Source organism: Rhinatrema bivittatum, chromosome 10 (assembly GCF_901001135.1).
Source record: "Rhinatrema bivittatum chromosome 10, aRhiBiv1.1, whole genome shotgun sequence".
NCBI lineage: Eukaryota > Metazoa > Chordata > Amphibia > Gymnophiona > Rhinatrematidae > Rhinatrema > Rhinatrema bivittatum.
The window spans coordinates 47,530,086-47,546,774 of record NC_042624.1 but is presented as its reverse complement, the minus strand read 5'-3'; the positions used below and the strand labels follow the sequence as shown (position 1 = coordinate 47,546,774).

Here is a 16,689-nt window from a genome sequence, read left to right as displayed (position 1 = left end):
CTCACATTTTGCAAGGAGCTGCCCAAACAAACTAGGAAACTCAAGAGCCTAGGCCTGGTGGGAGAGGCCATCCTAGGTCACCGTTACACATCTCCACAATTGCTGGCCCTAATATGTCTGTCTCACAAAGATAGCCTTATTGATGCTCTTCCATTATTGGACACCGGCGCTGGAGGTAGCTTCATCCATGAGGCTCTGGTTCAACACTATAACATACCCACAGATCCTTTAAACTTCCTGCTTTTGATATCCTCCATTTACAAAGATACTCTGCCTGGACAGATTACATACCCAAATCCCTCAGCAGCAAGTCCCGCTCACCCAACATCATCCTTTGGGCGCCAGGCATTTAACCCAGAGTCAGACGCTGGAGAACTGTGATATTTGGGCTCTTTTTATTCCTGCTACCTTATGTTAGCAGGACCTATGAACTGCTGCTGCTTTCCATTCCAGCAGCACCATCATTGAGGGATTCAAACCCAGTGGAAGCAAGTCCCCACCCACATGTCATTATTCTAGGTGCTGGGCATTTAACCCAGGGTCGGATGCCAGAGAACTGTGCAATTTGGCTCTGTTTATTCCTGCTACCTTACATCAGCAGGACCTACCAACTACCACTGCTTTCCACATCATCAAGGGACCTGAATCCTGCAGCAGCAAGCCACGCCCACCTGACATCATCTTTTCGGTGCTGGATATTTAACCCGGGGTCAAATGCCAGAAAACTGGGCAATTTGGCTCTATTTGTTTCTGATACCTTACATCAGCAGACCTACAAACTGCTGCCACTTTCCACTCCAACAGCACCATCATCAAGGAACATGAATCCTGGGCAGCAATCCCCACCACCTGATGTTGTCATTTGCATGCCAGGCATTTAACCTGGGGTCTGACACCAGAGAACTGTGCAATTTGGCTCTGTTTGTTCCCACTACCTTACATCAGCAGGACCTATCAACTGCTGCTGTTTTCCACTCCAGCAGCACAATCATCGAGGGACCCGAATCCTGCGGCAGCAAGCCCCGCCCACCTGATGTCATCCTTTGGGCGCCGGGCATTTAAGCCTGGGTCGGACGCTGGAGGTGCCCATGCCAGAGGGGCGTGTTCATCTGACATGTGAATGAAGGAGCCTGCCCCTTTGTTCACCCCTTCGTTCGCACCAATTTTGCTAACCAGATTATAACACTCCTTGAATATCTACCATCTGACTATGATTAATGAAGCTGTTGCAGTGCACATCCCGACTGCTCCTTCTGACTTGTCTAGGATTCCTACTATCATGGGTCAATGGAAACTGCCACCAACCTGAACCACTTTAAAGAATTCTATTGACAAATATTTCATCCCTGTTACCATCCTGCACTCTCTTAATCTTATTGATTAATACACAAACTATCACAAAAAAATCATCAGTTATTCACAATTTAGTTACATCCACGACCCCTGACTGTTTATGCCATTCTGAAACTTGGCTTAAGGACTATGATACTCCAATCCTAAACCATTGTTGCCCTCCAAACTATTCATATTTTTTAAATCTAGACAACTTCGTCAAGGAGGGGGACTGGCTATATTCTTCAAAAATTATTTGAATTTTACAGAAGTTGACATTTTCATGCCTGCACAATATGAGTTGTTATATTTGAAGTCAGATATGATTAACATCTATCTTATTTACTGTCCATCTGGTCTTCTCAATTATAATTATTCTCCCATTATTGAAGCATAATCAATCTTGATTTAGATCTGACAAAACTACTTTTAGGCGATTTTAATCTCCACTTAGATGAGACAACTCCAACCCATGCTACACGCATAATCCTTGATACCTTTTCATCATGTGGCTGGCAACAGATAATATTGACCCCCAAACCATATGAGGGGTCACATCCTCAACTTATTCTTTGTAAACAAATCTAAATTTAATGTGATAAGCTCTGCAACCTCAGTTAAAAATATTCCTTGGGGCAACCATTCTCTTATTTCCATCTTGCTTTCATTACACTCAAAGGTTTCTTTAACTACACATAACCAATTGATAATTAAAAAGCGTGGATTTATTGATCCACAGGACCTCACTGCAGAACTTATGCCTCTTTTAGAGAATAACAAATTAGACTCTCCAAATGATTTTATTTTCACATGGGATAATGCTTTCTTATCCACATTAGATACATTAGCATCTATGAAATAATTTAAAAAGCAATGACAGCACAAAGCCCCATGGTTTACCAATTTACTTCAGAAACAGAAATATGAATTGAGAAAGCTAGAACATAAGTGACACTGCTATCCGAATGCTCATAATAAAGCATGCTATCAACTCTGTTTAAAAACATTCCAAGATGACATCATGAAGGTTAAAAAGGCTTATATATATACTTGAAGGGCTCAATCATTTAATAATCCTAGAAAACTAAATAATTCCATCAATCAGATTATTAAACCGATGCACAGCTCCCCGATTATGCCACCTTCCTCTCAAGGAAAGAACATAGATAAGACCTTTGCAACAATTTTCACTGAAAAAATAGTCAAAAATTCAGTTCAAGAACCTGTTAACTATATCAATTATGAGTTCACCCCAGATAACATTATCTGGGGTGAATTTAACAAGATAGCCTGAAATAATATGCATAATTAGCAATATGAACTCTTCATCTTGCTCCTTGAACTCATGCTTGACGACTTTACTAAAATTGATTAAAACTGAAACTGCAGGTTTCATTACTCAGTTTATTAATGCTTCCTTTGAACATAACTCGATTCCAGAACCGTTAAAATGAGTATTTGTTCTGTACTACTTTGAAAAAAACCCACTTCTGATCTGTTGCGACTGTCGCTGCCCGACGTCTCCACTCCACCCTCCTTACCTCCTCGGCGACTCCCTCTTGCTCAAGTGGAAGGTTCGCTGCTGCGGCGTCTTTCTGCCGACTCCCTCTGGCGTCCCCGGAATGGCTCGACGCTGCAATCCACCATGATTCACAAGGGCCTAAGGGCGCGCGCACGGCCCCAACTGATGTACCAGCAGTGGCGCGAACCTCAGGGACATCCCCCTGAGATGACGTCATTCGTTCCAGATATATAAGGTCTCTGAAAATGCTAATGAATCGAGTTAGCAAGGATAAGGGTTATTCTACCTAAGCTGCTCTGTCTCCTTGGACTTACCAGGGGTACCCGCTCCTCAGGGGCCTCGCTCTCTCTTTGTTTTTCAGGTCACAGTCTGGAACCGGTACTCGCTCCTCGAGGGCCCATGTTCCTCGACTGGTTGCTGAATACCTCTTCTGCCTGGAAGTCATCGCTGTCTACTACACCAGTGAGTCACCATCTCTCTCTCAGAGCTTTCCCTGGAACCAGGTACTCGCTCCTCAAGGGCCTAACTCATTCCAACACCTGGACTACTTCTATGAGACTATTGTGTGAGTGTTACTATAAAGGTTCTGTACCGGAACTCTGCATACCCTGCCTACTTACTATATTTAGTTTCTCTACAGCCCAGCAATCCTGGGATCGTTGTTCCAGTATCTGAGGGACTACAACCCAGCTGGGCGCTTCCAGCTCACTACTGCCACCTCTGGTGGTTCAATATACTGTTTAATAAAAGAACTAGTGTGTGTCTGTCTCCAACCTGTGAACCTAACCAGTGGTCCCTCTCGGGGTCTTCCCCTGGGGGCATGGTCATCTGCCACCAGCCCAAGGATCCACCCACAACTACCACAAATAGTAACAGATTGCTAACTCCATGGATCCGGCACAACAATGCCTTACAGGCCATACCAGGCCTGGCTCAGCGCATTATAGAGCAGCAAGACACCTTGGAGAAATGTACTTCAGCGTTTAATCAGCTACACACACAGAGGGGAAGATTTTATAATTTTGCGCGAGCGCGTACTTTTGTTCGCGCACCAGGCGCGAACAAAAGTACATTGGATTTTATAAGATACGCGCGTAGCCACACCGCCACTTCCACTGAAGCTCAGTGACGTCCCAGCAGCTTATTCCATCGCTGCTGATATTTATACGCTTTTCAGCGAGTTTTCTTCCACATTCAAGATCCACTTGTCATCAATGCAGAAGACAACTTAGAGGTTCTGGATGTTCATAGAGAGGCAATACTTTTGAATACTTTCTGAAGTGGAAGGTTTCGGCCCCAAAGAAGATTCTTGGGAGCCTCAGACCAATATTCTGGACAAGGAGATGCTTCATCAGTTCCACCTCGTGCATCCTTCAAGATCCAAGTCTGGTACCTTTGAAGGGGGGTACTATGGCGACCGTCACTGCCCGAAGTCTCCACTCTGCCCTCCTTACCTCCTCGGCGACTCCCTCTTGTTCTAGTGGAAGGTTGGCTGCCGTGGCGTCTTTCTGCCAACTCCTTCCGACATCCCCAGAACGGCTCGATGTTGCAATCCGCCATGATTCACAAGGGCCTAAGGGTGAGCACGCGGCCCCAACTGATGTACCAGCAGTGGCGCGAACCTCAGGGACATCCCCCTGAGATGACATCATCCGTTCCGGATATATAAGGTCTCTGAAAATGCTAACGAATAGAATTAGCAAGGATAAGAGTTATTCTACCTAAGCTGCACTGCCTTCTCGGACTTACCAGGGGTATCAGGTCACAGTCTGGAACTGGTACTCGCTCCTTGAGGGCCCATGTTCCTGGACTGGTTGCTGAATACCTCTTCTGCCTGGAAGTCATCGCTGTCTACTACACCAGTGATCATCACATACATAGGGAACCCTATGAATTCATTTTTATAGCATTAACATTCACAATTTACTGTAATCTCATAACAATTTTGTTGTCAATATTACCATTTATCAGCAGTACTTAACTGCTGATAAATGGTACATACACATCAATTTTTATCATTTTATTAATTGCATCCACTGATGTTTACAATAATTCAAAAACATGTGCAACCCAATATACATAAATATACACACTTATTTAGCAGCAGTATTTTCACATCTAAAACCATATACCCACTACATTCACTCATCCACATACACTCCCCACCCATCAAAACCCATCTGTTCCCCTTTAATTAATGCACCTTACATATTTAACTTAAAGTGCTTAACACAAATTATTAAATCCTAAATATACTCTTTCCACGGGAGCAGTTCACAACGTCCCAACAGGGATCCCCGTTTCGCCACAGCTTCCTCAGGGGACAAATCACTCCCACTTCATCCGGAGACGACGAGGCCCTCCGGCCTTCCACCCTCCAGATTATTGCACCTTCACACAAATTAATAACAGATGTTATCTTACATTACAATACAATGCCATATGTCACCCCCCAAGCACGTGCACATGGACGCCCGCATATACTTTTTAAAATTTACCCCAAAGAGATCAAAATTATTTGTTGATATTTGTACATATTTATAATTATTACCACTACCACTACTAAGCATTTCTGTAGCACTATATGACATACACAGCGCTGTACAAATACACAAAAAAGACAGTCATGCTCCATAGAGCTTACAATCTAATAAGACAAACATATAGGACAACAGCGCGTACTTTTGTTCATGCAGCAGGCGTGAACAAAAGTACGCCTGATTTTATAAGATACGCGCGTATCTTATAAAATCTGTGGTCGGCGAGCGCAAGGCTGCGCAAAATCGGCAGCCTGCGCACGCCGAGCCGCGCAGCCTGCCTCCGTTCCCTCCAAGGCCGCTCCGATTTCGGAGCGGCCTCGGAGGGAACTTTCCTTCGCCCTCCCCGCACCTTCCCCTACCTAACCCCCCCCCCCCGGCCCTATCTAACCCCCCCCCTTACCTTTGTCAGCAAAGTTACGCCTGTCGGCCGGCAGCCCCGCTCCGTCCTCCGGTCCCGGGGCTGGTCCGGAGACCTCGACCACGCCCCCGGGCCGGCGCCACGCCCCCAGGCCCGCCCCCGAAACACCACGGCCCGCCCCCGGAACACCGCGTCAGTAGGCCCCACCCCCAACACGCCCCAACACGCCCCCATACAAAAGCCCCAGGACTTACGCGCGCCGGCGGCCTATGCAAAATAGGCGCGCCTGCGCGGGCCTTTGAAAATCTGCCCCATATTGGTTTGGGGATAGGATGTTGTTTGTTTCCAGGTAATCATCAAGTTGTGAGTGAACTACTTTTTTCTATGATTTTGGCAATAAAGGGTAGATTAGAAATAGGGCGGTAATTTGATAGGTTGTTTGGGTCAAGGTTATTCTTTTTTAGTATGGGTTTGATTATTTCAGATTTGAGACAATTGGGATAGTTTCCTTCGGTAAGTGATAAATTGACGATCTTGGTGATTAATTTTGTTATAATAGGTTCAATTGTCTTGAGGCTTGTAATGTGGATGCTATCCAGAGGGTGGTTGGCAGGATTCATTTTCTTGATAATTGATTGGATCTGGATGGTGGAGGAGGTATCGAAGCTGGTCCATTTTGATTTTATTTTGTGTTCAGACATATGGATTGGGTGTTATTGATGAAGTTGGATTGAATTAGGTTTAATATTTTAATACTAAAGAATTCAGCAAAATCATCACTTTTGAATGATGTGCAAGTAGGTTTATTGGTAGTCATTGTGAGGTATTGTACAATTGAGAAGAACATTCTGGGGTTATGGTGGAATTTGATTTTTTTTAAAAAATATTCTTTTTTTGCATTGTTGATGGAATATTTATATTGTGCTAGATGTATTCGGTATCTGTTTAGAGTGACTGAGGTTTTGTTACGTCTCCATTCTCTTTCTTTTTTCCTGAGTAATCATTTAGATGTTCTGATGCTATCATAATACCATGGATTGTTGTGCTTTGATGGCTTTATTGATTTAGTTATGATTGGATTGATGTTATCAGCTACATTTTTAGTGATCATTAACCATGATTTTATGGCTTCATGAGAATTTGATAAATTGATATTAGATAATTCCATTTGAAGGGTTTCTTGTAGGAGTTCAATGTTGAATTGTGGGCAATAGGTAATATTATTTTGTTGGGTTTGAGGAGGATTAAGGATGAATTTAGAAGTCAGTGATGCTTGAATTAGGTGATGATCTGACCAAGGTATTTCAATAATGTTGAGTTAGTATACCAGTCATTAGTATTGATGAATATGAGGTCAATAGTATGACCTGCTTTGTGGGTTGGAGCATCAATGATTTGTTTTAGTTGTAGTGAAGCAGGTGCATCAATGGTTGCTTAAATCAAAGTGTACGTTGAACTCTCCTAAGATGATGATGGGTTTGTTAATCGAAATATTATTCATAATATATTCAATTAGTGGTGAACAATTTTTTTCTAGAGATCCTGGTGGGCAATAGACAAGGCAAATTTGAAGTTTAGTGGAATCAAATAGTGTGATTTCAAATGGAGCAATTATGTTAGTTGGCCGAAGAGTCAGCTGAAGCTCTTTTTTGGCAATTAGCATTAAACCACCTCCTTTTTTTCTTTTTCTTGGAATTGAGAATATGTTGTAATCTTGGTTGTTTAATTGGTTGATGAGTACCATGTCAGTGTTTTTAAGCCAGGTGTCTGTTATTGCAATGAAATCTGGTTTATAATCATTAATCAAGTCATTGAATAAAGGTATTTTTTTAACTATAGAGCGTGCATTCACTAGTATAAATGAAAGCATAATATAATTTGAGAATTGGATGTATGCGTTGTTTCAGATGTTTGAAAGTTGTGTTTTTTTACAATAATGAGGAATATGAGGTGTGTGTTTCTTTTGCATTGTTATTTTTATTGGAAGAGTAGTTATTGTATTTTGATTTTGGAGTTTATTAGTTGCATCCATTCTTGAAGAATTTCAGTAGGAATTAGTTTTAGATGAATTGAGAGAAACAGAGGTTGTACAAGGGAGCACTGAAAGGGCAGTGCGAAGGGGCGCGCAAAGGGGCTAGCTCCTTTGGACACGCTCCTGCAGCGCCTGGGGTGCGTGAATTTAAATTACCTCACCCGGCTCCTCCTCCAACCTCAGGGGCGCTCTGAACTTCCGGCTAGTTTTGGTAGCTCTGGGGTGGTGCTGTTCCAGTAAGGTACCTATTAAGTCCGCTGCCCGTTGGATTCTGAAGTCCCTGGAGTCGGTTCTCAGATTCTTGAAAGATTTGGTAACCAAGCAACAGGTCTCTGCAGCGCGAGACCGCAGCCCCAGTCTTCAGATGCAGGTACTTTGCTGGTACAAGACGCTTCCTGTAATCAGAGGCGTGGGGGGGGGGGGGGCGCCGGGGTTAATGAAAATTTAAATGACCTCACCCGGCTCCTCCTCCGACCTCAGGGGCGCTCTGAACTTCCGGCTAGTTTTGGTAGTGCTGGGGGTGGTGCTGTTCCAGTAAGTTATCCATTAAGTCAGCTGATTCTGATAAGGAAATAAGCCCCCCCACCCCAGCCACTTTTAGCCTGTCCCCCTACCCCTTGCTTCCAACGCTAGACCTTCTATCTAACCCCAGCATCATCAGTCAAGATGTTAATAGGATATCCTGCCTTCTGCTCCACTGCCTTTGTCATAACAAATTACTCAAGCTGATCTCATGCAGTCCTTTACCCCCAGGGGCACTGTTCTTTCACGTTTAGAAGTATATATTGTGGCCTATAACAGGCCTTGCATTAATTCTTGAGGGCTATTATAAACACATAAGGGTAGATTTTAAAAAATAACGAGATTGCATAGTTTTGTTGGCGCATCAGGCGCAAACAAAAAGTACGCTGGATTTTATAAAATACGCGCGTAGCCACGCGTATCTTATAAAATCCAGGATCGGCGCGCAGCCTGCCTCCGTTCCCTCTCAGGCCGCTCTGAAATCAGAGCGGCCTCGGAGGGAACTTTCTTTCGCCCTCCCCTCACCTTCCCTGGCCCTATCTAACCCCCCCCCTACCTTTATCCATGGATTTACGCCTGCCAGAGGCAGACGTAAATCCGCACGCGCCAGCGGGCTGCTGGTGTGTCAAGACCCGACCGGGGGCTGTTCCGGAGGGCGTGGCCATGCCCCCGGGCCAGCACCACGCCCCCCGGGCCCACCCCCCAAATGCCGCATCACCCCCCCAAATGCCGCATCATTCGGCGACGCCCCCGACATGCTCCTTTCAGGAAGCCCCGGGACTTCCGCGCGTCCCGGGGCTCTGCGCGTGCCGGCGCGCGAGGGCCCTGCGCGTGTAAATCCGGGAAGATTTACGCGCGCGGGGGTTTTAAAATCCGCCCCATACAGTAACCACATCTCAAAGACATGTAGTTTTGTGTTACAGGGAGTTAATGCAAATTGCATTTCTTTACGCAATTTGTGTTAGCCCTATTTTAATATTAATGAGCTGATTTGCAAACATTTGACTGGAAGGCAGCTCTTTAATATTTCGATTCTGTTAGTTCATGCTAACTCTGCAGCTTTCACAGCCTAACATACAAGTTAATTAAGGCTAATACAGCGTTAGCATGCTTTAAACACACATTAGTACATTGGCCCTTTAATTAGTCCTCTTATGTAAAATAAACTGGAATTACAGAATGTGGCTATGATGATGCAGGCTGTCAATTTAGGTTCTAGCAAGGACTGATATAAATATGGAAATTATTTAAAAAAAAAATAGAATCTGGATACTGTTAGCTATGTAGCTTAAAGGAAGGTTGGGCAAACCATTCCAGTCAAAATCAGAATCCTCCATCCAGCTGGGGGCAAACAAATGTCGAGAACTGGGAAAAATATTGATTTTTACATTAGGAGAATCCGGAACGTAATGCATTTCTAGGTAGACAGAAGTGAAAGATCAGTAGCCAATCAGACTGGCTGATTGTGGCTTTACCAGTTCATACAACTTTCTGTAGGGTTGTATAAAAGGTTGAAATCAGACATCAGATAAATATATCAATAAGATTATAGCTAGCATAAAAATCAGTACCAGGATTAGGCCATAATTCAGGATGAGCATTAGGATTTTACTTGACTGATCATTTCCCCATTTTTAAAAAGGTTTATGTGAAATAGATTTCCTTGTTGGCCAAGTTTGAATCTTAATCTCAATCTTATCCTTTGCAAATGAAGCTAATCTAATAATAACCGAAGCAGAAGGAAGCAAAATCCCATGTATAATTCAAATCCTCAGTATAACTAATCAGAGCGTTTCTGAGGTCTCCAGCAATAAGAGACACTTCCAGGATTCCCAAGAGGAGATTTCTAGCTCATATCTGTAACCCTTACTTGGGGTGTGTTAAGTACCAAGGGCACACAATATAATGTATTTCTTCAAGGCTGCCCCAGCTAGCTGACTTGTCCTCAGCTTACTTTCAATCCCTCTCGTTTATGGCCCAGACAATGAGAAAAGGTCACCAGTGTGTGTTTGCTGAACCTTAAGTGCTTCTTGAGAGGCTATAAGAATTAGACATAACTAAGTGTGGGTGTTAAAATAAAGTTTCCTGATTCATACTGTTAGATAAAGTCCATTTGTCCTAAATGATGAGTGTACATCTGACTGTAGTTACAGTATTTTCTTTCTGTGGAGGCAGTGTTCTTATTACAGACCTCTGGGTAGAGCCCATGGTAGTTTTAAATGTGTATAACTCTCCCAGGGGTGCTGTGGGAATCCTAGTGGAGGGTTCCCCTTTGCTTTGCAAAAATCCTACCTTTAGACATCGTCTTTCCCTCAGACACCCAGCCTGTCCTGATTCCTTGATGTGCAGAGATCCGGATGGGGTCTCCTCATCTTGTTCTCTCTTCCTTTGGTCCAGATGTTCATTTATTCTTAGCTGTTACTTCAGGGATTTCGTTTGTGGAAAAATGAGGGGATCAGGCTGTTCCTCAGCACTGAAATCCCAGTGAGGAAGGGGGATCGAAAAACCTCCCCACTAACTCAAAGTCCAAAACACTTAGCGGTAGACATTCAAAAGATATTTAGATGGATAACAGAAAAGTTATCTGTCTAAATGGCTTAGCCGCATAGTTGAAAGGCTTATCCAGCTAAATTATAGCCAGGACAAATTATCCAGCTAGAATTTAGGTGGGTGAGTCAGGGGCATTCCTGGGGCGGTAGGAGGGCATTCCGGGGAGGAGCAAAGTTAACTGGTTAAGTTAACCAGCTAAATCTAAATGCACCATAGGGCAGGTCTAAAGTTAGCCAGTTATCATCTATCTGGCTAATTTTCTTATCCAGGTATATTCAGCTGTGCCGCTGAATATCCTGGTTAAGTTAGCTGGATATGTATATCCTGCTAACTTAACTAGCTGCTTAGTGGCTGAATATTTACCCCCTTAAAGTTTAACTGGACACATCTTCCTAAACTGGTGTTCATGCTGTCACAGGTGCTTGCCGCCTACAGGTTGTGAATGGGCTCACTGATCTTCAGCCCCTGTCCCTTGAGTACAGCTAGTGAGGATGACTTTCCCCAGGAAGCAAGGTGAACTCAGTACCTTCTAATTAGACTTCTCTATCCTTCACTGTCTCTCACAGCAGGAGCCATCACTGTTGCTCACATGTCTTTGGTCCCCTGGTGAGATCCCTTTTACCCCTACAGGGTATCAGGCTCAACAATCTATCTTTCAGTAACTTAATATAAGAAGGACCCTCTGGCAGGGAGTACATGATGAGGGATCCCTTTCTGAAAGAAAACTCTTTAGGGCAAGGCTGGGAGGTTCTACCAGTGTGGAAAAATTACATTTTTACTCTGCAGCTGCTCTCTCTAACCGAACCCCCTGAGTGTTAAAATGGCCGGGCTAAATAACACTGAGACATCCAATCTAAAGCCTCCTGATGAGAGGGCCTGAAGAAATGGATGGCTCCTTCTAAGTGTGTCCTAAGGACAAGGATAGTGGCATCTAGTGGCCAGATCCAGAAAGGGTGCCATATATACTAGGGATGTGAATCGTATTTTTGACGATTTAAAACAATCGTCAGATATATTTTAAATCGTCAAAAATTGTTAGAGCCGCGATACAATAACAATTCCCCCGATTTATCGTCAAAAATCGTAAATCGGGGGAGGGGGGAGGGCGGGAAAACCGGCACACCAAAACAACCCTAAAACCCACCCCGACCCTTTAAAATAAATCCCCACCTTCCCGAACCCCTCCAAAATGTTTTAAATTACCTGGGGTCCAGTGGGAGGGTCCCGGCACGATCTCCCACTCTCGGGCCACGGCTGCCTTAAGAGAAATGGCGCCGGTGGCCCTTTGCCCTTACCATATGACAGGGCAAAGGTAGCGCCAGCACCATTTTGGTTCCTGTGTCCTGACGTCACGAGTGCAGGAGATCGCTCCTGGACACCCGCTGGACCCCCAGGGACTTTTGGCCAGCTTGGGGGGGCCTCCTGACCCCCACAAGACTTGCCAAAAGTCCAGCGGGGGTCCGGGAGCGACCTTCTGCACTCGGGCCGATTTGCCAATATTCAAAATGGCGCCGGCGCTACCTTTGCCCTCACTATGTCGACATAGTGAGGGCAAAATGGCGCCAGCGGGGGTCCGGGAGCAATCTCCTGCACTCGTGATGTCAGGTCACAGGAACCAAAATGACACCGGCGCTACCTTTGCCCTGTCATTTGATAAGGGCAAAGGGCCACGGCACCATTTCTCTTAACGCAGCCGTGGCCAGAGAGCGGGAGATCGTGCCGGGACCCCCCCCCCCCTACTGGACCCCAGGTAATTTAAAACATTTTGGGGGGGTTCGGGAGGGTGGAGGATTTATTTTAAAGGGTCGGGGTGGGTTTTAGGGTTGTTTTGGTGTGCCGGTTTTCCCGCCCTCCCCCCTCCCCCGATAAAACGATTTTTTTAACCTAAAAAACTAAGACGATCAGATTCCCCCCCCCCCTCAGCCAAAATCGATTGTTAAGACGATCGATCACACAATTCACATCCCTAATATATACCTGTTTTATCCTAAGAAGAAAAATTGGCAAAAATCTTTGCTAGTAATACAATAATAATAAAATAAATTGATAGTGATAAAACAGGTTGTACATTTAAAAAGTAGTTATAATTCTGGATTTTGATCATTTAACTTGATTTCGTCTTTTGAATGTTCTGTTTAGGGTGCGCCTGGTGGGTCAGGTTCTAAAGGTGAAGGTGGGGACCCAGGACCACAGGTAAACTATGCATTATTTCTTACTCATTGATCACGTTGCACTTTTACTTATCACTAGCAACATGAATCCATCTAGACCATTAATTTGCTCTGAGTTTAAGAAAATATTATTATTATTTTATTTATTTATTTATTTTTTTTGTGAATTTAGGGTCCTCGAGGTATTCAAGGTCCTAGTGGTCCTAATGGAAAACCTGGGAAAAGAGTATGTATCAAGCAAGGCATGTCTCAAATGCTAAAACTACAATGAAAAATGCTTACTTGTTTACTGTGGTCACAGCATGGGAACTTCATGGTTTGTTTGCTGTTTTCCAGGGTCGTGCTGGTGCTGATGGATCGAGAGGGATGCCAGGAGAATCTGGGTCTAAAGTATGTTGCTGAAACATTTAGAATTAAGAGCCATGTGCAATTTCTAATTAATAAGTATATAGATGAGAAGAAAATATTGTTACAAATGTGAAATACAATATAAACTGTTGTTCGTTGGACACGATATGTTTTTTTTGGACACGATATGTTTTTTTTGGACACGCTATTTCTACTATTCCTACTACTTCAATTTCTTATTTTTAAAGTGCTACTGGAAATATATATTGTATGGTACAGATGCACATAAGAGATAGTCCTTGCTTCAAATTTTAGTGAAGACATGCATACATGACAGACAAGGTTATGGGGTGTGGTAAAGTTGCTAAGATTTAAAGCAGCTTCAAAAGGGTGAGGGAGTTGAAAGAGCCAGAGAAGAGAGTATGACATGGCAACTCAGGTCGCATATTCCAGGCAGAGGAGTTAATTTTAAAAGGAGTTACATGTGGAAATGTAATATACTATCACAGCAATTTTAAAAAGCCATTTGCGCATGTAAATTGCACTTAAACATGAATATTCTGTGAACATTCTGTGGCATATATTGTAGCAATTTTCAAAAGCCCACTTACAAGCGTAACATGCATTTACATGTGTAAAACCCAATTTTAAGCATGTAAATGGCTTTTTTGAAATCAGGCCCTGTGGAAAGCACAAGATTAGGAGTTGACAGGGGAGGAGAAGGGTACGGATATAAGTGACTTATTCAATGAGTTTGAGTTCACAAGGAAAGGTGTGGGGAGAGAAGAGATAGGTAATGAGGAGCTGCAGCATGAATACATTTATAGGCGAGGAAGAAAACCTTGAACTGTATGCAGAAACTGACAGGGGGCCAATATAGCGACTTGAAAAGAGGGGGTTACATGTGGCTCTGTCTGCTATCTTGGAGCACCTTCCATTCAGGAGATGTAAGCCTTGTAGCCAAATTTCCTACGATGACTCATGGAAGGTTTTCTGCCTTGTCACATTTCGTGCACCTTTGTTGGCAGCAGGCTCTGCAGATAATCATCATTGCCTCTCCCCAGAACTTGTCAGGAATGTTGACATCCAGCCACATGCTCTTTGCCATCTCCAACAGCATTGTGGTTCTTCCTTTCTGTGACATTGTTATATTTGGGAGTATAGGTCACTGTGGTCTGATGCTCAATCCTCTGTCACTTTGCTCACATATGCTTCTCCATTGCCCATACGGATGGTTTCATAGTTATTCTGGAACATGTTTGTCACTGCCACACTCCTTGAGTTTTTCCAGTGTCTTTTTTTGTGTTTCAAGAGTTAGTCTTTGTGTGTCTGGAATAAAGTATCTGTTTCCAAAGGGGGTCGCTGTCTTCATTGGTCCACACCGATCACTGTGGATTAGTTCCAGTGGCTGACTTGATCTGCTATGGCTTGCCTCTGGCAGTGCTGCACATGTGGCTTTGCTTTTCAGACAGCATACACATATCAGCATCTCTATGCACTGTTCAGGTCTAGAATACAAAAGTTCATGGTTACATCAGGCATTTACCGTTTAAACATTATGAAACAGTGTCATTTCTTGTAATACTTTTATCTTTAGCCATTTTCTAATCTGATGATCAGCCAGTTGGATTTGCAGGATATGTGCAATGAATACGAATGAGATAGATTTACATGTACCGCTTCAATTGCATGCAAATTTATTTCATGCATATTCATTGCACATATTCTGCAAATCCAACTGGCTTGGTGTCCTCCGGACCAAAATTTGGAATGACTGTAATAAACATTTTTTTTCCCATGAACACAAAATGGGAAAATCCTTCTGGTACATCTGGCCCTAGGACACACCAAAGAGTTTTATGTCTTTACTGATGTATTATGGATGAAAATTCATGTTTGATAATTTGATGTTTTTATTGCAGGGTGACAGAGGTTTTGATGGTCTTCCTGGTCTACCTGGTGAAAAAGGCCATAGAGTAAGAGATGATAAGAGAATTATACTGATACAAATGCATGATTTTCTCACAGGGAAAGGATAAGCATGAAGCCCTGCTAAATTGTGATGTCAACTCAGAATAATGTTTGATTGTCGAAACAAAGTTTGGTAATCAAAGACCTCATATCATTTTGGTACAAAACATAAAACTGACATTTTAGACCCTCATAGTTCCATATGGAAAGTCAGAGCACATATAGAAAACTGAGTCTAGAAAGTTATTGCTTTAAAACAACTTCTCATGATTACACAATTGCAAGATGTCACAATATTGAGGACTTTCTTAAATTCTCTACATGCAGTTGTGCTCTAAATGGTCTGTTTATTCTACTATTTATCATGTCACTTCTTATGAATTGTGCTTACTGAGAGATTGAGCACTAAGCTATGTAGTTTTTCATGCAGAAATTGCAACAATTCTCCATGTATAACTTTTCTACCAGGACTCATATGCAAATAAGCCAGGTAAAAAAGTTACACATGTAATTTTCAATTCTGCGTGTTTTCACACTAGGAAGATACATTTCAAACAACTACACATTGTGTCTCATACATGCACTACATGTGCATAAATGGCCACATGTAGTTTTACCATAGTAATTTACAACCTCTATGCTAGGCATATCTATATCCCGCAATATACGCACATATGAATGCTTATACGCAAATTCATAAAGGGGTGGATTTTAAAAGGGTTAAGCACGAATATTACGTGGGTAACCGCGAAAACCCGCTCCTGCGCGTGCCAAGCCTATTTTGCATAGCTCTGGCGAAGCCCCGGGACATACGCATGTCCTGGGGCTTGAAAAAGGGGTGGGGTGTGGGTGGGGAAGGGTGGGGTCAGAGCCTCCAGGCACAGCGGCCATTTGCTGCTGTGCCCGGGATCGTGGGCTGGCCGTCGGCCGGCGCACGCAACCTACGCCTTTCCGGAGGCAGCGCAACTTATAAGATAAAGGTAAGGGGGGGGGGGGTAGGTAGGGCTGGGGGACGGGTTAGGTAGGGGAAGGGAGGGGAAGGTTGGAGGGTGGAGGGAACGGAGGAAGGCTGCACGGCTCAGCACATGCAAGTTGTACAATTGTGTAACCCCTTGCACACGCTGACCCTTGATTTTATAACATGCATGCAGCGGCACGCGCATGTTATAAAATAGGGCATATATTTGTGCACGCCAGGTTGCGCGCACAAATGTACACCCACACGTACCTCTTAAAATCCGGCCCAAAATGCATTGAAAGTAAGTATTTCAATGCATTGAATGTACATACTTTATCTCCCTATTTTAAAAAATATATCCCTTAGGTGAGGTATGAGAAGGTGT

The 16,689-nt window shown here is 43.6% G+C and overlaps 1 protein-coding gene across 1 annotated transcript in view; it reads left to right on the top strand.

The window, feature by feature from the left end:
- Positions 1 to 16,689, top strand: part of COL11A1 (collagen type XI alpha 1 chain) — a 623,839-nt gene that overhangs the window by 267,922 nt on the left and 339,228 nt on the right. The window contains 4 exon segments of the mRNA XM_029618381.1: positions 12,996 to 13,049; positions 13,200 to 13,253; positions 13,364 to 13,417; positions 15,298 to 15,351. Of these exon segments, the coding sequence (XP_029474241.1) occupies positions 12,996 to 13,049; positions 13,200 to 13,253; positions 13,364 to 13,417; positions 15,298 to 15,351 (216 nt within the window).